Source organism: Gopherus evgoodei, chromosome 20 (genome assembly GCF_007399415.2).
Source record: "Gopherus evgoodei ecotype Sinaloan lineage chromosome 20, rGopEvg1_v1.p, whole genome shotgun sequence".
Classification (NCBI taxonomy): Eukaryota; Metazoa; Chordata; order Testudines; family Testudinidae; genus Gopherus; species Gopherus evgoodei.
The window spans coordinates 12935509-12958160 of NC_044341.1; the positions used below are offsets into that span (position 1 = coordinate 12935509).

At 50.0% G+C, this 22652-nt stretch overlaps 1 protein-coding gene across 1 annotated transcript in view; it reads left to right on the top strand.

The window, feature by feature from the left end:
* Positions 1-22652, top strand: part of PTPRU (protein tyrosine phosphatase receptor type U) — a 278752-nt gene that overhangs the window by 149105 nt on the left and 106995 nt on the right. Inside the window, 1 exon segment of the mRNA XM_030539047.1 lies at positions 4920-5228. Within this exon segment, the coding sequence (XP_030394907.1) occupies positions 4920-5228 (309 nt within the window).

The window sequence follows — 22652 nt, forward strand, 5'->3', positions numbered from 1 at the left end:
TGTGTTGCAGTGGGCAAAGGATATACTCCTTTAGCAGGAGAAAGAAGCACTTCAGGCACTGGATGCAAATCCCGCAGAGGTGGGCAAGGAGATCTATTTGAGAGGTGAATGGCAATTGAATAGCAATACTTGGCACTTTGCTCGCCTCTTGAAGCACTTTATTAATGAATGAAGCCCCACAAACCCGCTGTTATTTTGCTGGCAGAGAGGACAATGATTTGTCGTCCTGATCCCTCACCGCGTGGCAGCATAGTGTGATATAATGACTCAGACAGCAATGTCCTGATGAAAAGTTTCCGCTTGTTTCACCTACAGCTCTGCTCTGGGGGTGGTTATAAAATTCTCCAGTGCCTTTGCAGAGCGGTGGTGACCCTTCTTTTAAATCGGTCGGGTCCTTAGGGTAACCTTGGTGTCAGAGCTTTGATAGGACGAATGCACTGCCCGGGCTAGGATTTCAGTCTGGCTTGGGAGCCTGCCTTGTTAATGAGGGTAACTGACATCAAGAGCAAACATCTTTCGGAAAGAGGGCAGTGCCGTTCTCTTGATGCAAACTCACGGGTTAGGGAAGATGTGGCAGCCGCTGCAGAAATAATCCCTCAAAGACAATGTCCTTGTCCTAGATGTGGCATTGAAGATATATTATGGAGGCATCAGGGGAAGCTCTGTAGTTAAGTCTGTGTTGAACTTTTCCTTCTGTCTCACTCTTCAGTGATGGAATTGGAGACCTGAGTCTCATTTGGGCTGCTCTGTACACTCACTCTAAGGCCCCTCTGCATGGCTAGTGCAGGATAAAGTAGCCTTAGTGTAAATGAGATTCGGGCCCCTGGTCTCCAATTTCTTGCAGTAACAGTTCAAGGAACAGTTGAATTTTTGGTGACATTTTTTGTGTTGTTTTTCTAGAGAAAACACAGACAAACCTCACCCAGTTTGGAAATTTGAGCCCCCAGCGTCTCACTCAAGTTGTGTTTCACCTGCAGCTGCACAATCCTGAGTCCCCACAGACTCCCAGTGCTAATTCACATGGCTGCCAGGGCTCATCAAAACTGGTAGAAGGAATTGCAGGAGACTAGAGAATAGGTAGAGCGTCTCAGATGTGAAATATAGCAGATCAACAATCAAATATAATATGAACGAATAGTACATGAGCACCACCTTAAAGGCTGTGTTGTAGGGTGGGTAGAGGGGCAGAGTTAAGGTTATGGGATCAGCCTTACATTTTGTATCATCTGATTCATGAGTGCTTAATTTGCAATCTTCACATTGCATTAACATTGGAGGAGGTTGTGCCCTTTACTTAAATCTTAGGGATAGAGCTTGCAGAAATGTATCCCCTGGCTCCCCTGCTTATCCTATCCACTGTTCAGTGTGTCACATCCCCCCTTTGTGCCTGACCCCCAGAGGCGAGCTGGGTGCCAGCCTTCATGCTTATACCTTTGAATAGGGCTTATTACTTACTATGGCAGGGAGCGCAACTTGTTGACACATCATACTTGAAGAGAGGTCATCAACAGTTCGCTGTCAAACGGTGGAGGTGTTACGTGGGGCCCCACAGGGGTCTGTTCCGGGGCCAGTGCTAGTCAAGATTTTCATGAACAACTTGGATGATGGAGTGGGGAGCATGCTTTTAAAATTTGCAAGTGACTCTAAGCTGGGAGAGGTTGCGAGTACTTTGGAGGACAGGATTAGAATTCAACATGATCTTGATAACTTAGAGAATTGATCTGAAACCAATAAGAAAAAAGTCAGTAAAGACGAGCAAAGTACTACATTTAAGAAGAAAATTATCAAATGTATAGTGACAACGTGGGGAATAGCTGGCTAGGTGGTCGCACTGCTGAAAAGGATCTAGGGGTCAGGGTCAATCACAAATTGAACATGAGCCAACAATGTGACACTGCTGCAAAAAAGGCAAAGGTCGTACCGGGGTCTATCAACTGAAGTATCATGTGTAAGACACAGCAGCTAATTTTTTCGCTCTGCTTGGCACCAGGGAGGCCTCAGTTGGAGTTCTGTGTTGTTTTGGGCACCACGCTTCAGGAAGGATGTGGATAAATTAGAGTCCAGAGGAGAGTAACAAAAATGATAAGAGGTTTATCAAACCTGACCCAGGAGGAAAAGTTGAAAGAATTGGGCATGTTAAGTCTACAGAAGAGAAGGCCTGATAACTGTCTTCAACTATGTTAAAGGCTGTTATTAAAAGGAAGGTGATGAATTGTTCTCCATGGCCACCAAGGGTAGGACGAGATGGAATCAGCTGAGTTTACAGCAAGGGAGATTTAGGTTGGATATTAGAAAAATCTTCCTAACTCTAAGGATAGTGAAGCAGTGAGGCAGGTTACCTGGGAAGGTTTGGAGGTTTTTACAAACAGGTTGGACAAGCCCCTGTCAGGCACGGTCTAGTCATACGTAATCCTGCCTCAGCGCTGGGGGGCTGGACTAGATGATCCCTCGAGGTGCCTTCCAGCCTGACATTTCTCCGGTGGCTGCGTGTGGTCTAATTTGAGCACTGAGATCGCTCAGAGCAACTGCCAGTGTTTGCAGGCTCCCAAAGTGAGCAGTGCGTGAGTCACAGCCCTTAAGAATGAGGATGGTGATAACACCCTTCTATCGAATGCTACCCATCATTCCTATTAATGGATGTTTGGGGAGGTCACTCACCTGCTGCCTGTTGGGCTCCCCAGGGAGCGTCCCCGTCCCTCCCCAGCATGGCTGTCTCTGACATGCAGTACAGGCAGGCATTGTTCCCTGCCTGCCTGAGTTTCCACTTCCCCAGGGCTCATTAACACCACTGGACAGGTTCCTCTGCCCGTTTTGATAAGACAAGAAGTTTCCACCCCACAGTGGCTTTGCTGCTGTGGGGGTGTCCTATTGAGAATGATCCTGGGGTGGCTTTAGTGAGGCTTCCCCTGGGTAAAGCTGTGCAACGCTGGAATTCATCGGTGCTGTTCAGAGACTGTGTGTGCCAGGAGGCCCCTGGCATCCCCTCACTCCCCGGTAATTAGCAAGGCTCTCAGCTGATCCAGACAAGGCAGGGAGTTTAACACAGGCCTGTGGCACAGTGTGGTTACCCACTGGCCTGTGCTCTCTGCGGGCCTTGCCATACAGCTCGGGGCTCACTCACCCCTGAAATGAGTTGGCCACGTTTTGGCACCAGTCCCTTGATGATTTGAGCTGCAAAGAGCAACTTTCAGCCGAGACCGGGGAGACTGCCGCTTGGCTCACCTGGTAGCTCCGATACCTACAGACTCCCAGAGCCCTGGGTTGGGTCCGGGCTCTGGCAGTCACAGAGCTGGGTGGGAAGTAAATCCAGAGGCCTGAGGAACAGGGGCGATGGTATTTCACTGGCAGAAGTTCATGTTCCATAACAACAACCAGCAACGCTGATTGGGCCAAATTCCTGCCTGGGGAAATCCCTTGGGAATTTGGCCCACTCAGTCCGCCAGCAATCATGCGGTTCCAGGTTGCAGCGACATTGGGGGCTACCGTTGCCCGATTGCAGGACTGGAGAGGACCCACAGCCCCATCCATGCTGCCCAGGAGATTGCTGCCGCTTCCCTTTTCTGTCCCAAGAATCCACTCCAAAGCAGCCCTGGGAGCCTCCCAGAGGCACATTGCAGGGCGATTATTGTATATCCAGGGTGCTTAGAGGCACTTGACCTTGGGCACGGCTAGGAGGTCACCAGCCAGACATGCTCTAATCCTTGGAATCTCGCACTGCCCCTACTGTGTCTTGTCACACCAGCAAATCACGTCTCCCAAATGTGCCCTATAAATACATGAGCATCACCTGGTGAGGTGAGAAACACACTTGAGTTTTCACTCCTTCAAGGGTCTTAGATAATCCAGCTGCCTCTGCCTATCGTGCTGCTTTCGTGACTCCTGGAGAGGGAGCCTGCAGCTTTCCCCAGGAGCAGGAGTGGGAGAAGGGGAGATAGGCAGTGATGACATAGTTCTTATTCGTTCTCTGGTCTACAGACAGTCCTTGCCCTTTAAAAGTCTCCCTGCCTTTCTTACAGTAAGTCATTTCTCCAGCGGCATTCCTCCTGCAGGCTCAGATTTCCCTTGCAGGACAGGGGGGATTTTAAAGGGACTGTCTCTGTCTATATAGACATATACAGACTCTTGCTTGGTATGCAGCACATACAGCTAGCACAGCAATGCCCTTGTTTGGGCTGTAAATTCAGACCCAGATGGGTGGCTTGAAATATCCAATTCGCAATGGACACCCCATGTGTGAGCCGGTCTGCCAGGCCAAGCCTGTTCCTCGGGGCGACGCTGGGAGGTTTGTGCTGCACGTTGGCCGCATGGCAGCATGAGGCAGGGTGATGGCGGGTCAGGTCCATGGAGAGGGACAGTAATTCCCTTGCTCTGTGATATGATGCCTCTGTGGACTTCCAAAGCCCTTTTCAGTAACAGAATAGCTGTCTCCTGCCTGCAATGAGCAGGTCCGGTCCCCATCTGCCTGTTGGTTGGAGGGAGTTACCGCTGGAGCGCCTCCTTGTGGCCAGGCAAGGCATAACTGCTCTCTCCCTGTCTGGTACCTCTTGCCGATGGTTGTGCCAGCACTGCGGTGGTCTCTTTTCCCATAACTTGGCCCTCTGGCCAGGTCGTGATTTAGTTCACCCCTTCTGTTCACCTTTAGTTCACCTGCTTTGTCTCCTTTATGCTGCCCAGAGCAGTGTAGAGGGGCCTTAGTGTCAGTGAGGATCCAGGTTCTGCTGGTCCCGCAGAGCCCTCTGCTTTGCTAGACCTGGATCTTCCTGAGCAATCGGGCTGCACCGTGGCCCAGCGTTCACTAGGATCAAAGCTGAGGCTCACCAAATTCATTTCCTTTGGGTCCTGCCGCAGATTTAGCCCCGTTGCCCTTCCTGGTGGATGGTTTTCCTTGTGTCACACCTCTCTCCCTCTCTCCCTGCCAGAGCCCATGAGGGCCCCCAAAGGCCTGGCCTTCTCTGAGATCCAGTCCAGGCAGCTGACGCTGCAGTGGGAGCCGCTGGGCTACAACCTGACGCGCTGCCACACCTACACGGTCTCCCTCTGCTACCGCTACTTCGTGGGCACCAGCCACAACCAGACCTTCCGGGAGTGCATGAAGATGGAGCGCAGCGTCCACCGCTACACCATCAAGAACCTGCTGCCCTACAAGAACGTCCACGTGAAGCTCATCCTCTCCAACCCCGAGGGGCGCAAGGAAGGGAAGGAGATGATATTCCAGACAGACGAGGATGGTAAGTGCCAGCTGCTGCCCCTGTGCGCTGGGTCGCCCTCTCCTTCTGCCTCTGCACCAGGTAAGCCCCAGCTTGGGGCAGGGCAGGAGAGCACGCAGAGAGGCCACCGAGGGATCCTTGCATAGCCCCTCTGTGTGGCAGAGAAGGCCTTTGAGCCAGTCCATGCAGGCGGGGAGTGTGGTGACTGGGGCAGTTCAGGGGACAGGCTCTGTGGTATGTGCATAGGCCATGCAGTGGGGTTGTGGTCACTCTTCCAGTCCATAGTCTGGAGTAGCAGCTCCGAGGTTGGAGTGTGCAGTGCGGTCCCGTCCCTTGGCCCCAGCGTGTGGGCATGGACTTCAGCTCCCCAGGCCCATCCCAGACACAGCCCAGGGACTCACACGTATGCGGCTGACGTGAATTTCACCCGCAGTGAGCATGGCTGAGGTATGCAGGGAGGGATATTGCAAGCACGAAGGTCTGGAAGGTTGGCAGAGGGGCAGTGCTGGGAGTGGGCAGCTGCTCCGAGGAAAGGGGAGTCCTGGAGGAAATTCATTCCCAGCACCGGGGGAGGGAAAGAACAGGGAACAGCTCGGAAGGCCCAGAGAATAGGACGCAGGGTGAAGTGTTTTGAGAGAGACATGTAGGGGCCTGGGACCTGGACTGCAGAAACCCCAGAGGTGTTTGGGGAGGGATGGATAGCTAGATACTGAGAGTGTATGGGGATGGATGGATAGGTAGGGTATGCATGGAGACAGACAGAAGGACCATGCAATGGCAGGGAAAATGAGATGGCAAAAGCGATGGAGGAAATGAGGGACCAGGGAGAGCGAGAAGGGTCCTGAAATCCCAATGGAAAACCATGTGTGTCCCCGGTCACTCCCACTCTGGGCAGTGAGGGTAGGTGACAGCTTTGTATCGTTGCCCCACCAGCCTTGAGTTTCCATAGTCCATCTGTGTCTCTTCCCCTGCGCTGCCGCTCAGCAGAATCCTCCCGTGGCGGGGGGAAGGGGCTCACTTTGGCAATTTCAGCCTGCGGGAATAAAGCCTCGCCATTTCGGGAATTCAACCCACAACTGGAAGTGGCTACCAGAAGAGGGGATTTGTCGATACATTGGATGGTCAGAGGCTTGGCCACACTTCTGTTCGTTTTGAAATATATTCCGGAGACCAAATAACCAGCATCAGTCAGCTTGATTGCTCTAAGCCCAGTACAGGAGAGAGGTTGTATACAGCACTGGTCTCTGCGAAGTCCTCTCGTGCAGCATGGCCACACTCACCTGACATAGCAGGTGCTAAAGCCATCTTTTTATGCCCTGCCGGTTTACAGTTAAGAGGTACTATGTACGCCATCTGAAACTAGATTTAACCAGTTGGCTTTCTGCCTCGTTTTTCTGGTACCCCTTATCTCGCTGTTCTGAACACGTATGTTGCAGGTACCCTGGGGCGTGAAGGCACCTGCTGGGTCTGTCCTAGGGTAGAACAATCATATACTTTGTCCTGTTCCTTGGGGATGTTCCAGTGTTGCCCTGTGAGAACAACTCCCTTCCTCTCGCAGTGGTAAAATGATCCTGTGTCCTGATCCGGATGGCTTTCCTGTCTACTTAAGCCAAAGCTTACTTCAGCTAATGCAAGGTGGTGTGAGACAGCTAGCACAAGAGAATGGGATTATAGTAAAGGTATATGCCAGATTAAGCGATGGGACTGCTGTAATGTGTGTGATCAGTGCTATTTGTGGTGTGGCTAATACCTGTTATTAATACAGCATCGCTAAGCTAGCCAGCTCAGACTGGTTAGCAGGACTCTCACGCACCCACAACCCCTGGCTCGAGGAGACTGCTCGGTCTCTCTCCTTCCTGCCCTACAGTCGTCCCTCAGCCATCGCCTCCCCCTGTGCAGTCTGTCCCTGTCTGGACTGAGTGCCGGATTGGGTCGCTCCATGCTGGGCGGCGCCCGATGGCCTGGCTGTTCTGATTTGTGTCTTTTCAATGGAAGGGTTCTAGTTCTGCTTCCAAGGACAGGTAGTGGCCAGGTGGTAGGTAAAACGTACTGTGCAGGACAGGGCATGTGTTGGGTCCCAATCCTGCACTCCTAAGAGTGCTGCTGCCTGACCACCAAGTTATTCTGCCCAGTAGCAGGAGTGAGGATGAAGAGGGGATCGCCTCATTACTGGGAGCAGGGTGGTGCTTAACCCTACACAAGCCCATCCTCCACCCCCGTCCCGGCCCTTTTCACTGCGTGCTCATCCAGGAGAGGAGACTGGCGCTTCGGGGCGGGTGTGTGCCTTTCAGAGCAGAGGGCTACATCTTGCACTTACCCTGACTTGTGCCAAGTGGCACTTTCCTCCACCACCACTTTGCGTAACAACCTTGTGCATGGCCTTAGGACTGGCAGGAGGACCAAGACAACCAGGCAGCGGTTTTCAATTTTCCATCAGAATTTCTAGTTTTGTCGCATTTCTCCTTTGTCAATCAGATTGTCCTCAGCACCGAACATCCTTGGTCTTTGTTCTTCTTGTTAGGGAATCGAAGCCTAATAGCAATCATAATAATTAAAATAATTAGTACCTAGTGTTTAGGCAGTCCTTTCACTCCAGGCTCACAAGCACTAATTAATTAAGCCCCCGTGAGGTAATTATTGACAGCAATAAAGAGTCAGAGGTCAGCCTGCCTCGGTTATTGGCTTTGTTTAGCCGGCTGGTGTTTGCGCCTGGAACAAGAGCATGGCCGCATAGTTTCGTAGCATGTGAATGAGCTGCCTGCTCTTCGTCGGATGACCCGTGTGCATGGCTGAGAGTGCAGCCGGCTCTGGCTCCTGGTGGAAAGTGTTTCCCCAAACCATCCGGGCACAAATTCTCTCATGTCATTCCCATCCCTGGCCCAAGACAGACACAGCCCCAAGGCTCAGCACCGCTGTGGGCTGCATCCTCTGAGAGGGAGCCAGTGCTGCTCTTGCTGGCAGGATACCTGGGCAGGTCTAGCTCATCTCCCTCCCCTTGCTTGGAGTCTGTGTGAAACCCCAAGTCTCCACTGCTCTGGGTCCATACATGCTGTCGGCGGTGTTAATACTGAGCCATCGGGGCCCCCTTATGTCACCCCCACCTGAGCTGTCTTACATTTACCCCAGCTCTGCACCAGGTTAGGCAGCCTCTTCCCCTCCTGCCCTCGTTCCAGGGAGCTGAGATTTCTGGCTTGGGGCAGGTATCACCGGGTGGGCGGGTGACTCTTGTCTCAAAGCGCGTTGAGGCCTGAAAAGCCAAAGCCTCCCACTATGATCGGAGCCCTGGGGACCAGAGGCCCTGCCATCAGCACTGGAACCTGACTGCCCTGTGCCGAGACCTAGCTCGTCCCCCTGATGCTGAGCCGCTGGGCTGGCCTGCCCGTGGCATGTTAAATAGTTTCTGTGCCTCCGGAAAAGTCCTCATTCTCATGCTGGTGCTATGCTAGATGGCTGGTTCTTAGCAGCCACCAGAAATTAGAGATGGAAATAACCTATTCCCAGCAGGTCGTCTAGAGCAGTGATTCTCAGCCATTCCCACATGGGGCCCCCTCCCTACTCCCATGTACCCAGCAGCTAGCTGGCACTTCCGTCCCTCTTAGAAATATGGGAAACGCAGAGTGGCCCAATGTCCCGGCTGAGTTCCTAGGAACTTCTAGACCATCCCAGGACTCCTGACTATTGCAGCATTGAAGTCAGAGGAAATTTTACCATTTAATGGGGCCAGTATTTCAGCTTTAACAACAACGAGTCAGATGCAACTGAAGTAATGGAGTTTTTTACCCATGAAAGCTTATGTCCAAATAAATCTGTTAGTCTTTAAGGTGCCACCGGACTCCTTGTTGTTTTTGTGGATACAGACTAACACGGCTGATATTTCTGCTTTGACCCCTTCCCTATATTCTCCAGTGCTTTATCCAGTTGAGTTTTCCACGTCCCAAGAGGCCGGGTTCCTACCACTGCCCAGCACTGCAGCCTAATCGAGCAGGAAGCGTTTGCTTGACATTCAGCATACATTTCCCTCCTCTCTCACGCTGTGCCAGGCAGGGATTAGCTGAGCAGTCTAGCCCTACAAAGTTAATTTCGAGCTCTGAAGATCCAGATAATGTGACATGAAATCCAAGACAGAACCGTGTTCTAATGAAGTGGAACTAGTACAGTATTTCAGGAGCCAGCCACAGGAGCTGTACGGTGTCCCATGGGAGCTCAGGGAAGGTAACTTCCACTAATGACTCATTATGCTTCTAATATACCAACTCCTTTCTCGCTACCCAGTTCTCAGCCCCCCCATGGGCTGAGGGATTCGGACCGCTGAACGGGCTGCATGCACTGGGAACCTGCCACCTGCTGGACATGCAGTAATGGTGGCTTTGGTTGCATGGGGGCCTGATCCTGCGCTGTACAGGTGCAGAGTCTTGGGCCTAAGAAGACAAGGGGTAAAGAGTGGAGTGGGGCAGGGGGTGCCAGGCAGATCCATGTGGCATGACTGAGGGTGCTATCAGGCAGCCCCCTAGTTACAGGTGCTGAATAGTAGCTAACAAGGACTCAAAGGGGAGAACCTTATTAGCAGTAAGGGTTCTGCTTAAATCCATGTCTCCGACATGCCCATCCTCACCTTGTACATGTTTAGCACTGAATGAGCAGGCATGCACTGGCTGGTGATGTGGAGAGCATGCACCCAGTCACGCTGGTGCATAACAGCTTTGCAGATCCTGCTGGGAGCTGTTCAAGGACGGCAAGGGACGGGGGCTTAAGCAGCAGGACATTCAGGAGTGACTCCTGCAGAGAAAGGCCCTGGATGAAGTGGAGCGTCTGGGCTGCACAGAGGGGCAGGAGAAGGCTCTTCCAGCCGTTAGGAGCTTTTGGGTTTGCCTCTGAACCTGGACCTTTTGAGGTTCACCCATCACTTACAGTTAAGTTCCCTAAGCAAGAACAGAATATGTAAGACCTAAAACATGCTGGCCGGAGAGCATCAACAGCCCTCTGCCCCTCACTGGCATCCTACCCTGTAATGCTCCAGATTTGGCTCAGGTCAGAGCATCCTGGGTGTGCGTAACCTATTCAGTGGCCTCTCTGCCGTCTAAGCAGCAGTGTGAGAGCTAACCTAACCTAAGCAAGAACAGGATCGGTACCGACGTAGTCACAAGGGAACGAGCTGCCTGTGCCTGTCTTCCAAACTGTAACCTTAGCATAAGAGTTTACAACTGCAGGTTACAAGGTAATTAATCTCTGCTATATGTTTTAGCCTCAAGTATTAGCAACTAACCTGGAGGAACATGTAATTACTGAGGACAGTATTAGTGGACAGTATTTAATTTGCGGACTGTGGAAGCCCGGTGCGTTGGCTCTGACTCCAAGGAAGGTTTATCTGATTGGCCTGTCTAGGAAGCTTAGCAAGGAAAGCAAAAATGGCAGAGGCCTTTGCAACACTTGGTTCCTTCTTGGGCATTTTCAAACTTCACTCTTAATCCACACCCCGCTGTTCGATTGGGCCGGGAGTCGCTCTAGCCCCAGGCTGTGATGTGTAGAGACGGCAAAGTTCTTCCCAGTGACCAGTGTTTTTGTTGAAAAACAAGGTTTTGTCCAAAACAATGGTTGTGGGATTTTTTTTTTTTTAAACAAAAGTATTAATATCTTCAGCAGCAGCCAACCCGCCAACATTTGCAGAGTAACATAGAAAATGGTCTGATTTTGGTAGCTGAAAGCTGAATTGTCCTTGGTTTGCAACAAGAAACACAAAACTTTTTAACAGGAAATTTTGGAGGTAAAAGAATATTATTTCCCATAGGGGGAAAATATCTTTTCCCGACCAGCCCTAATGTGGAGTTTCAGGTTAGACCGTAGGCAGGGACCGTCTTTTGACATGCCCAAATGTTTAAGCAAAGCAGCTGGGAAGCTGCCTTTCTTTTTCGTCTACTCCATTAGGGCTGGGAGAAGGAGTCCTCAAAAGGCGATGATCCATTGTGACCCAGCCAAGTAAAACCTCAACATCACAGATTCAAGCTCCACAGAAACAGGACATCCTGTCTAGTTGCTGTCCAAGAAGAGGCTGAGTGCTGGAGACCATCCTTTGAACGATGGTGACGTTAGGTCTCTTTGCCTGTTACCGCCTCGCTATATCCCCAGAACACCGGCTATAACGAGCAGGCGTCGCGACGTAAAAACAATCTCCTCAGCTTCGGGGCTCACCAGAGTTCGGGGTTGTCATTATTAATACCATGACTGCACCGTACAGCCCCTGACTCAGACTGGTGCTCAGGGCTTTCTATCCAACTAATGACAGACAGGCTCCACCCCAAAGACCTTCCAGTCTAAATGGACAAAGGAAGGATGCTCATTCCCACTGTACCGAGGGGAAGGTGCTAAAGCACAGAGCGATTCAATGACATGCACAAGGCATCTGTGGCAAAGCTGGGAACCCAGATCTGTCGAGTCCTGCAGTACCATGACCACAAGAATAGCCGTTCTTCCTACGCCCAGCGCTACAGCCGCCTTCCCTAACTCTGCTCTGCACCTGCCTGATGTATCTGCGCCCACTCAGCACGCCCAGCTGTTGATATTTTAACTGTAATTGCTCCAGCTGTTTTCACCATGCTGTGATGGCTCCAGCTGTTTTTGTATTGTGCTGTAATACAGTAGCTCCAGCTGTTTCCTTGCTGTACTGTAATCACTCCAGCTGCTTTTCACCAAACATGGATTAACCAAGCTTTTTCTTTCCTTCCCCCTTGAGTGAAACTTGATACAATATACAGTCTCTCCCTTTCAAGGGATCAATAAATCTCTGTATGAGCGTGGATCTATTGTAAATTATACATGTGTATTTGTCTCACTTACCTATCTGTCCAATTTATCTAAATTAGCTAATGATTGTGCATGAAATGCAGTTCCCGGGTTTGAAACCAATATTTAGTAGAAACACATTCAGATTTTTGGTGGCTTTATTATGTTTTTTCATTTAAAATCTTAGCAGAAAAAGGTTTGGAAAGCGTCTATGTAAAAATAGCCCCTTCCTAGTCAGCAAATCCGTCCCCTGCGTGTATCCAAAGTTAGATCTGCAGACGTTAGTTATATAAGTCTCTGCTGCTTATTATTCCTGGGAGCCCTACAGAGCCATCTCAGGCCTGGGTGAGGGTGCTGGATTCTGTTCCAGGGAATGCATCATCGTCAGACTTGTTAAGTACGTTCCAATTGCAGAGTCGCGCTGAAGATGACGGGCTGGCTTCCTTCCTGATGGGGGAAATTTTTTCAGCTGAGTTACACGAGAGTACAGAATTTGGCCTGGCAAAAGTGCTGTTGCTAGTGATGCTGCATGAGAAGAAAGACCCCAGCGTGGCTTCTAGAGAGGCAGCATGATCCAGTGGTAGCCACCGGATTGGGGCTGTGTTCCTGTCTCTGCCACAGGCCTGCCCCTGTGACCTTGGGCAAATCACATCATCTCTCTGTGCTTGTTTCCTCGTCTCTTTAGACTGCAAGCTCTTTGGGTCAGGGATTGGCTCGTACTCTGGATATGTCTACATTGCAAAAACACGACTTCCTGATTCAGATTATCTAACCCATGTTAAAAGAGCAATGCAGACACGGCGACTCAGCTCTTGACTTGGGTTAACAGCTGGAGTTAAAGCCTATAGGGGAGCCTGGAATAGAACTCGAACCACTAACTTGAGTTAAAAGACATGTCTTCACTGCTATTTGAACTAAGATTCACTAATCCTAGTTAAGAACACACCACTTCTTTTCAGTGTAGACGTATCCTAAGTGTCTGTGTGGCCCCTAGCACAAGGGGGTTTATTAGGGTTTCTAGTCAGAGCCCTAATGCAAATAATAATAGTGATTGATAGTCATGTAGGCTGGGCACGTCTGATCTGGAAAGACAGAGATACCATAATCATGAAGCCCCAGGATGCATTTCACGGAGTCGCTTTCCCAAGCAAGCACCATGTTGTAAACTTTTCAAAACTGTCACTGGAAAGAGTTTCTCTCCTGTATCTGTCCCGCCCTCCAAGTCTAAGAGCAACCCAGGATTCTTATTAAAAAATAGTCTGGAAATCTGTAACAAGCAAGCGCCCGTGCAATTAACGAGGGCGGTGAAGGCTTGTGAATAATAGGACCCTTGATTGTGTTTTATTTTGGCTTTTTTGACATGAAGCAAACTTCATTTGCATCTCCCTGTTTGTATATCGCCGCGGAAGGCTGGATGTTCCTAGATGAGTCTTTGGAAAAGAAATTGCCAGGTACGGAGTGGAAAAGAACAAAGAGGGTTTTTTTGTTGAGGTGGAAATGCTTTTGGGAAGGAGGCAGGAGGGTTGCTCCTCTACTTGAGTCGTTCTGTATAAAAAACAGTTGCCTCCTCTTTCCATGGCGATCCGAGAGACGCCTGGAATCCCCTGCTCCTGAGGTGCTGTGGGATGGCTGCCAGGATTTTCCCAGAAGGCACTGGTACAAAGATGGTTATACAGCATAAGACAGGTGGAGGTACACACACTGTGTTGGCTTGGATAAACTCCTCTATGAACACTGGTCAGTTGTGTTTCTTGTGACCCATCCAGAGTGCTGTGACCTGGTTGCAACAGCACAATTGTATTTGAAGTGTGAACATTGCCTGGGCATTGAGTTTGGCCCATCTAGATACACTGGAATTCAGGATCCCTCTGTCTTCATTCCATGGAACATCAGTATTTTCCATCCCATCCAATAGGAGTTGGTCCCATCCAGCAGGAGCGAGAACTGGGCTTCTGGCTGCAGTCCACCTAGGGAGATCAGCAGAGTTCTGAGTAGTTCACCATATGTGGGTCTTTCAGAGGAGACCTTAAAAAGCAAAACAAAAAAACGGGGTCCCATCTGCTCTGCAGTGGCAGTAAACATCCCATGGCATTTTAGCAACAGTAGCTGCTGTATTCTGTCATCCTTGGTCAACCTTTCCTCTCCTCCCACTCTTGTGCATTGTATGGTGATTCACTTGGGTTTTGCCTTCTATGCCAGAGGTAGCCGCACTGCAGTGGTAATCTGTGGTAATAACTGGTAAAGAAGTACATATGCCCACACCCACATATTTCCACACGCATACACCGCCATACAACCACTCACACGTGTGCAAACATCTATATGCACACATACCGCTACATGTGCACACATCCACACATGCAGGCACATACGTGTGAATGCACCCTGCCCACATTCACATATAAGTGTACGCACACACACATATTCACGTGCACAGACACACTTATAGATTCACGTGCATGCATCCATATGCATATACACGTGTGTGCATGGACATCCCCCACACGCTCACACACGTGTGCACACACTCGTGCACACATGCTCACGAACACACATGCGCCCCCATATCCCTTGAGCTATCACGAGTCAAAGCGCTTGGAGCATTTTCTTCTCTAGAAGGGTAAAATAGTTGAGTAATTAGCGGTGCGCCACTTAGGAGAGCAAATCATTTTGTACTTAACAGTCAGGCGTGAGTGCGTGTATGTTGCTTTATTGAAAGTATTTACGGAGGGTGGAAAAAAGGCTCATGAAAGGATTCAGTTTTGGCACAACAAAAGCATAATTCCTCCTCCATTACCGTGGAGTGAAAGCCTCTTAGAGATACAATCGATGGAAGAATAAAACTCCTGCCGACCTTCCCCTGCTGCGCGCACACACTTTGGGCAATCTCTATGCACGGCGGCGTGGTGCCTGGTACACGGGAGATCACCAGAGTTCGCTTAAACTGCTGTGTTCCGCTGTTTATATGGATGTCAGCAGCAGTAATGGTTGCACATTACTAAGTCAGTGCCACTCAGCAAGGCAGCCGGGTTGGATCGAATGCCTCTTGAGACTTGAGTTCCCATTCAGATACAGGTCACATGTGAAATGAGTCTTTTTCCCCTCTGCTAATCTACATAGTTCTAGCTGGATGTTTGATTGACCTGCCTTGGAAAATCATTGCTCCTATTCAGCAGTGCCTGTGCAAATATAAACCCCGGATCGGAACAGCTGACGGGGTTACAGGTCAGGACGGCAGAGGTAGTGTGCGGGCGGGCTCTGGACTGGAATAACTGGAGGGGCATCAGGAAAGCTGTGCAACCAGGCTCCAGACTGGGATGCGGGATATGACAGAGGGACATTACTGGAGCTGCAGGGAGCTGGGAATGATGTGTCAGAGATTACTGCTAGTCTGGGATGAGTTGCGCTGATGGAGTTGGGTGTGGATGTGTGAGCCAGGGCTGTCAGCATTCCACCACTGGCAGTAAGATTGCAAAGAAATAATAAAGAAAAGGGTCCCTCTCAACTGACTCCAGAAACAAGGCTTTTCACAGCAACCTCTTGACTGATGATGTGGCTACCTGGTGCCGGCTCTGATTCCTCAAAGCCATCCAAGGTGTGTATCCCAGGGAGCTGAGGAAAGGACACCTTGTCCCAGAGCACGCGTTACAGTGAGAGCAAACATGGGCCCGGAAGACGATGCTGTGACGAACTGGGAAAGTTCTTAATGTTTTCTCTGAGTACTGTGTTGGTGCCTCAGTGTCCCCATGGCAGTTCTTAAGTATCTGGCAGAGCAAAGGGCCAGTGCACCTAAATGCCTGGCACTCTGTCTCCTAGCAACTGATGGCCTGGGCCCCTCCTCTGCAAAGGTGCCAGCTGAAGGTGTTGGAGACAAAGGGATCAGGTGACCTCCTGGCCCGGGAAAGGGGCTGAGGAGAGAGGAGGGGCTGGGAGGGGTTGTTAGTCTGGAGCTGGCTGGGGTCAAGGGTGGAGGGCAGACCTGGGGGTCTGGCTCGCTGCCCCCCAGAATGGACCCAGCCGAGGGGTCCGGTTCGCTGTATCTACAAGCTCTGTTTTAGACCCTGTTCCTGTCATCGAATAAACCTCTGTTTTACTGGCTGGCTGAGAGTCACGTCTGACTGCAAAGTGGGGGTGCAGAACCCGGTGGGTTCCCCAGGACCCCGCTGGGGTGGACTCGCTGTGGGAAGCGCACGGAGGGGCAGAGGATGCTGAATGCTCCAAGGAGAGACCCAGGAGGTGAAGCTGTGTGAGCTTCTTGCCCTGAACAAGTCTGCTCCAAGAGAGAGGAGGCTCCCCGAAGTCCTGCCTGGCTTGGTGGGGAGCAGTTCCAGAGCATCGCCCGGGGACTCCGTGACAGATGCGTGGGAGGCGGATTTGGCAATGAACACCACAGAGGCAGAGTCGGTTTTGACCATGTAGGCTTGTGAGGCGGCTGAGACGAGGCGGTGGATTTGAGCTGGGAGAGATGGATAATGGGAGGGTGACCACAGATGAGTTCACAGTGAAGATCCCTGTGAGATGGTATGAAATCCCAGCCCATGTGATTTATACTGCTTTGATTTTGTATCTTTGTGCCGCAGACCCTTGATCCCTGAATTTTTCCCTTTTTTTTTTTTACCTGTGTCCAGAAGGATCCCCTACATTTAAAAAACCCTTATTGCTGAAAATAAAACCCAGACCTGAGTGTCAGGCAGTCACCAGGGAGCCAGCTGTTACACATGCCTGTTCTCTCTGCACCTCTCGCCCTGGGAGAGGGAGCTTTCAGAACGGAGCTCAGGAAAACCTGCTGCCTTACAGAACATAGGAACTGCCAGGTTGGGTCAGAGCCGCGGTCCATCCAGCTCAGTAGCGTGTCTCTGACAGTGGCCAGCACCAGATGTCTCGGAGGAAGGTGCAGTAGTAAGATATGGGGTAATTTGCCTCCCATGGAGGTCCCTATGAGTTAGCAATTGGCGATCCATTGAAGGGTGAATTTATGCATCCCTTCTACAATGTTTTGTTGGCATTAACTATTTCAATCCTGGATGGTCTTGTTGTCCATAGAAGCATATTTAATGACCTAGATCTCCTGGATGATCCAGCATTCAGTAGGATGGTGAAAGAATGTTTCCTGTAGCGTTGTGAAAGGTGTGCATTATTTGATTGGGGTTTTTTGTGCACACTTGTGGTCTGCCTGTGTGTGTGGTTATTGCTATTATTGATTGTAACGGAACCCCCAAAACTGTGCATTAGTTGGAGTGTTATTTGTAGCAATCAGAATGATCTGTCTGCCCCCATACGCACTCCCCTATCTATCTACCGCAATACAAAGAATACATAATATGTGTGTCTGCATATATTCTGCACTCCTGTCTGTGGTATCAGAACAGCCCCTGTGAGACTTAATTGGCGACTGAAGCCCATTGAGATCTTCAGATGAGAGGTGCTCTGGGAGAAAAGTAATGGATTCCGCAGTTCCGGGCTGCCAAGGCTGCCACGGAGGGTTATGTTTCGCAGCAGCAGGGGAATGTGCCCTGGAAGACTGTACTCCTGTGTCCTTTGCGGTGAAACGTCAGGTGCATTCCAAACGCTTGTAATTAAATGGAGCATTTGCATAGTGCTGAGCACGGTTTCAATTTGCAGATGAATTCTGTGCATTTGTTTCCAAGAGAAAAAAAATTCTCTCTCTGCCCCAAAGGTTTCCCTAATGCTCCATGAATTTAATAAGTGTCTTGTGTACAAGTGTACGACATGGCGCTGCTGATTCAATTAACTTGTAAATCAAGTGGAAATAGTGTATTTGCACGGCGGGAACAGCGCGTAAGGCAATCCCTGTCCCATGGCTGTGGAATGAGGTCTGAGCAAAAAAGCTGCAAGAAAATTGACCATGGACGTTTGTTCGAAGGAAGAACTGGATTCCCTTCACCTGCAGCCACCTCCCAGGTGGGAGGAGGAGAGCGTATCCCATCAAACACATTCACTGGCCGAGATATTCATGGACATGATCAATGTTCATGAAAAACTATTTTGACTGTAGTCTGAAGATTCAGCATATTACTAAGCACGTGCCTAGCGTTTAAACATCTGAAGTGTCCTATTGACTTTCAGCGCAGTTACTCAGGAGCTTAAAGTTAGGCACATATTCAAGTTCCGTTCTGAATCAGGGTCTGGTATTCATACTGAGATCCTGACCCTTGAGTCCGCTCTCTCCAATCAGGCAACAGAATCACTTCCATATGACCTCCGTAGCCAGTGGGAATTGGCCAACACACCTTGATTATTGAGTACTCACACAACCAGACAGCTGTGAAACAGCTACGGGTGAGAATCAGCTGGAGAGTGATAGCAAGTCCTGGATAGAGTTGAGGGAATCCTGATCCTCTCCCGGACAGAAGAGGAGCAAATGCATTGAAACCAATTATCTGCAGCTAGACCCAAAAACACAAGAAACTCACCAGGTTTTGTTAGGAAGCTGAATCTCTGGCCCAGGCTTGCAATGTGTCCTGAGCTGAGTTTCCAGTGAATCTTGGCAGAGCGACAGCTTTGCTTCGAAACTGAAAATGCCTATTCAGTGCAGAACTAGGAGATGCTCAAGGCTTTTAACTGAGGTCTTTCTCTTCCTGGTTGTTTTAACTTAAAGTGGAACCCCAGGGCAAGAAGTTTATATGGCTTACGCCCCTGTGAACCCAAACCACAGAGCTCAACAAAACAGCTAGCCATGGCCTTAATGGAACATACAACCCAAAAGCCTATTTTCAAACAGGCAATTAGAGGAGGGCCCAGCTAATGGCTGTTAATAGTGGTTTTGGACTTTTCATCCATGCTGTGCTTTCAGTGGCTCCGTCCCTGTGTGCAGTGTGAAATGTTTTATGTAAGTGAGTATAATTGCTCCCTCTGTCTCAAATTAGAAGGTGCATTTTTCAAGCATTAAAGCCTGCAGCAGATGATACGACTCATGAATTGTGATCTCTGTTCTGTCCTCCTTAATAAGCACCTTGGGTTGGGGAGGGAAAAAAGAAATCCATGCTAAACGAGTGACTATCGATCTTAGTGTCTTCACTTGTTGTTCCTGTTTGTGGTGGTGATTATTATTCTTATTGCTAATTAGAGGGAATGGTGGTGCCATGCCAAAACTGCCAAAATGTTTGCAGATCAGGTGTCACGCGAGGCTTTTATCAGACTGCGCGGAGCAGTGCACAGCATAATCTCCGGGCGTGGGAGAGTGAAGAATATAAATGTAACCCATGCTAACATAGTGTGGCTCTCTGTCCCTCTCAAGTGGCCAGCGTGTGCCTAGAATTTCATGAGTCTGCTACTTCCTTCCTGCCTTTGGCTGAGCCAAGTAGAGGTTCACTATTTTTAGATCCAGAGTCCTTGGGTTCAAACCCAGCAGACAACTGATTCTTCTGTCGACCTTGTAGTGTCTGTATTGGGGCATAGGTCGATTCATGTACGTCTCCCAAGGATGTACATTTTTCACACCCCGGAGGGTCGTACCTAAATGGACCTAAATTTTAGGCCTGGTGTGCACTACAAAGTTAGATCAATGTAAGCTGCCTTGCATTGACCTAGTGTGCGTGTGTCTACACTAAAATTTGCCTCCCACTGCTGTACACTGACGTAGCAACACCACCTTCCCGAGTGATGTTGAGCTGTGGTCGATGTACAGAGGGTGACACAATGGGAGTGTAGACACTGTGTTAGCGATGTTGACCCTAACAGTCCTCCAGCAGCTGTCCCACAAGGCCTGACACTGACTACTGTGGTCACCCCTGTGAACTCCACTGCCTGGCAGTCATGGTGACCAGAAGTTCTCCCACGCTCCTTTTAAAGCCGTGTGACTTTTTGAAATGCTGTTTCCTGGCGAGTGCACCTAGCAGCTCCCCATTGTCATGTGCAACTGCCCAGCTGACCACGCTACACTCTCCAGACATGCTTCGGCCTAGAGTAGACAGAAGGTATTGGCTCTCCTGGGCCTGTGAGGAGAAGAGGCTGTGCAGGCTCAGCGATGGACCAGCCATAGAAATGTGGACACCTACAAGCATATTGCACTGGGGATGGAGGAGAAGGGGTACAACAGGGACCAGCAGCAACACCATGTGAAAGCAAAGGAACCACGGCAGGTGCACCAGAAGGCCAGGGAGGCCAACAGTTGATCTGGTGTCAAGCCACAGACCTGCCACTTTAACAAAGAACTGTGTGCTGTACTTTGGCGGACCCCGCCACCACCCACATTAGAGATACTGCCAAGGAGCCTGAGTCCCAGGCCCCTGGCGTGAACAGCAAGGAGGCGGTGGAGGAAGAAGAAGAGGAGAAAGGGGGACATGCGACTGGATGGGACCAGCTATGCCATGTGTCAGTCCCAGCAGTTGATCATGTGCGAGCACAGTGCAGGGGAAGGAAGCTCGGGTAAGTGTGTAAATATATTTCCCATGACAGTGATGTACTGATGGTGCCCCCAAGTTAGCAGGACACATTAATTTAGGTGGGGTGGGAGTGGGGGATGCCAAGCAATTTGTCTACGTGCACAGGGAAGTCCCTTGAATCCTCCTGAGAGGTATCCATGAAACGGTCATGGAGTTACTCTTCAATCCTCACCTGAAATTAAGGACAACCACAGCGTCACGTATACAGACCTGTGAGAGCCACAGCTGCTGTACGTTTAGGTAAAATGTTCTGTTCTATTAATTTATTGTATTTTTAAAGTATTTGCTTTTAAATTGCACAGATTTTTCTTTTCACGGATTTTGTTACTGAATAAAATTCTCTTATTTGGAAAAGAATCCATCTTTCGTAGTTCACAACAGAGTGCCTAGCTGTTCTGAAAGCTTCCACTCACTTGTTACTGTACAGTGTGACGCAACTCATAGGATCAGTAACAAACACAGTGTAACCATCATAAATGTACAGCAAGCGCTGCAAAATCAAGAGGTGCATTAACAGTGTTATATCCTTAGAAGTGCAGCAAGCACCACAAAATTTCTAACAGGCCCCAAAACAGCTGGCCTAGGTAGAGTGCAATCCACCACAAGCCTTACTGTGGCTCACTGTTAATGGGCTCTTTCAGAGCCTCCCTGAACTGTATAGCTCTGCCTTGAGCTCTTCTGATAGTCTTGATGTCTGGCTGTTCAAACTCAGCAGACAGCTGCTCCAGCTCTGCCCTCCACCCCAATGACAATTTTGCCCCCTTTGCTTCACAGATATTGTGCAGGACACAGCAGACAGCGATAACCATTGGAATGTTTTTCTCACTGAGATCCAGTCTCGCAAATAAACAACACCAGCGTCCCTTCAGTCTACCAAAAGCACAGTCAGCTGTCATTGTGCACCTGCTGAGCCAGCCGTTGAATCTTTCCTTGATGCTGTCAAGGTGGCTGGTGTACGGCCTCCTGAGTCAGGGGAGAAAGGGATAAATTGGGTGGCCCAGGACCACTAGTGACATTTCAACATTGCCAATGGTAATCGCCTGATCAGGAAATAAAGTCCTTGCTTGTAGGTTTCTGAACAGTCTTGTGTTCTTAAAGATGTGAGCATCATGCACCTTCCCTGAGCAGCCAATACTGATGTTGGTGAAGCATCTCTGGATCTAGCAATACTTGCATAGCCGTAGAAAAGTAGTCTTTTCTGTTCGTATACTTTGTGGCAAGATGGTCTGGTGCCAAAGTAGGAATATGCGTCTGTTGCTCCACTGCAGTTCGGGAGCCCCTTTGCAGCAGATCCATCCTCAACGTACCTATAGTGAAGCAGAGACTCACCGGCGCGGCGCCTCCTGCTGGTCATCTCAGGAATTAGCTCTTCCAGCCCGGAGCACCCTCTGCAGGCCGGTGTCTTGCTTGCCGCTGGCCCCGTGTCCCTCCCAGACCCTGGTGCCCTTCTAGATGAGGGTTCTGCCCCCGGCAGTACCCCCTTAGTCTGGGTCTCCCCTCCCCGGGGAACCCACCCCCTGTCCCTCCCTTGCCTCAGTGGCCAGCCACGGGGAGTGTCTGAGCGCTCACAGGTATATCAAGGAATCTGCCCTGTGCTTTGTAAGGATGAAAAAATGAAAGCTGCTTTGTCTCTCAGATTCCAGACTCATCCTTAAGGGGTGCGCCATCCTGTGGCTACTCGGGGATTTTGTAGTACCTACCCAAACCATTATCTAAAGATCTTGAGCACTTTAGAAACATACATTAACCGTGTGTTCCTTGCAAGGTGGGACAGTTATTTCCATTTTACTGATGGTCAAACAGAGGCACTAGGATGTTAAGTGATTTGCCCAAGGTCACGCAGCCGCTCAGTTGCAGAGCTGGGTACGGAAGCCAGGAGTCTTGACACCACGTTCCCTGCTCTGTCCTCTGGGCTGCAGATCTAGATTGGTAAGAGCCGCAGGTTTCTCTATGAAGCTGTAAGAGAGGAGAGTGCCCCCTTCTCCTCCAGGGATGAGGGAATTGGTGAGAAGTTTATCAGAGGAATGATCCTCTCTGTCCTATTATTAGCCCAATTTAGCAGCTCCATTTGGCCAAGTGTTTCATTGTCCCGGGGCTGAACTGAGGTAGGGCCTGCTTCAATGGCAGCCAATGGAAAGGTTCACTAGTGAGCTTTGGAGCTCGGCCTATGTGGAAAATCCACCCCACAGAACAACACAGTTATGGTGACCTAACCGCCAGTGTAGACAGTGCTATGCCACTGGGTGGGCTTCTCCTGTTGCCA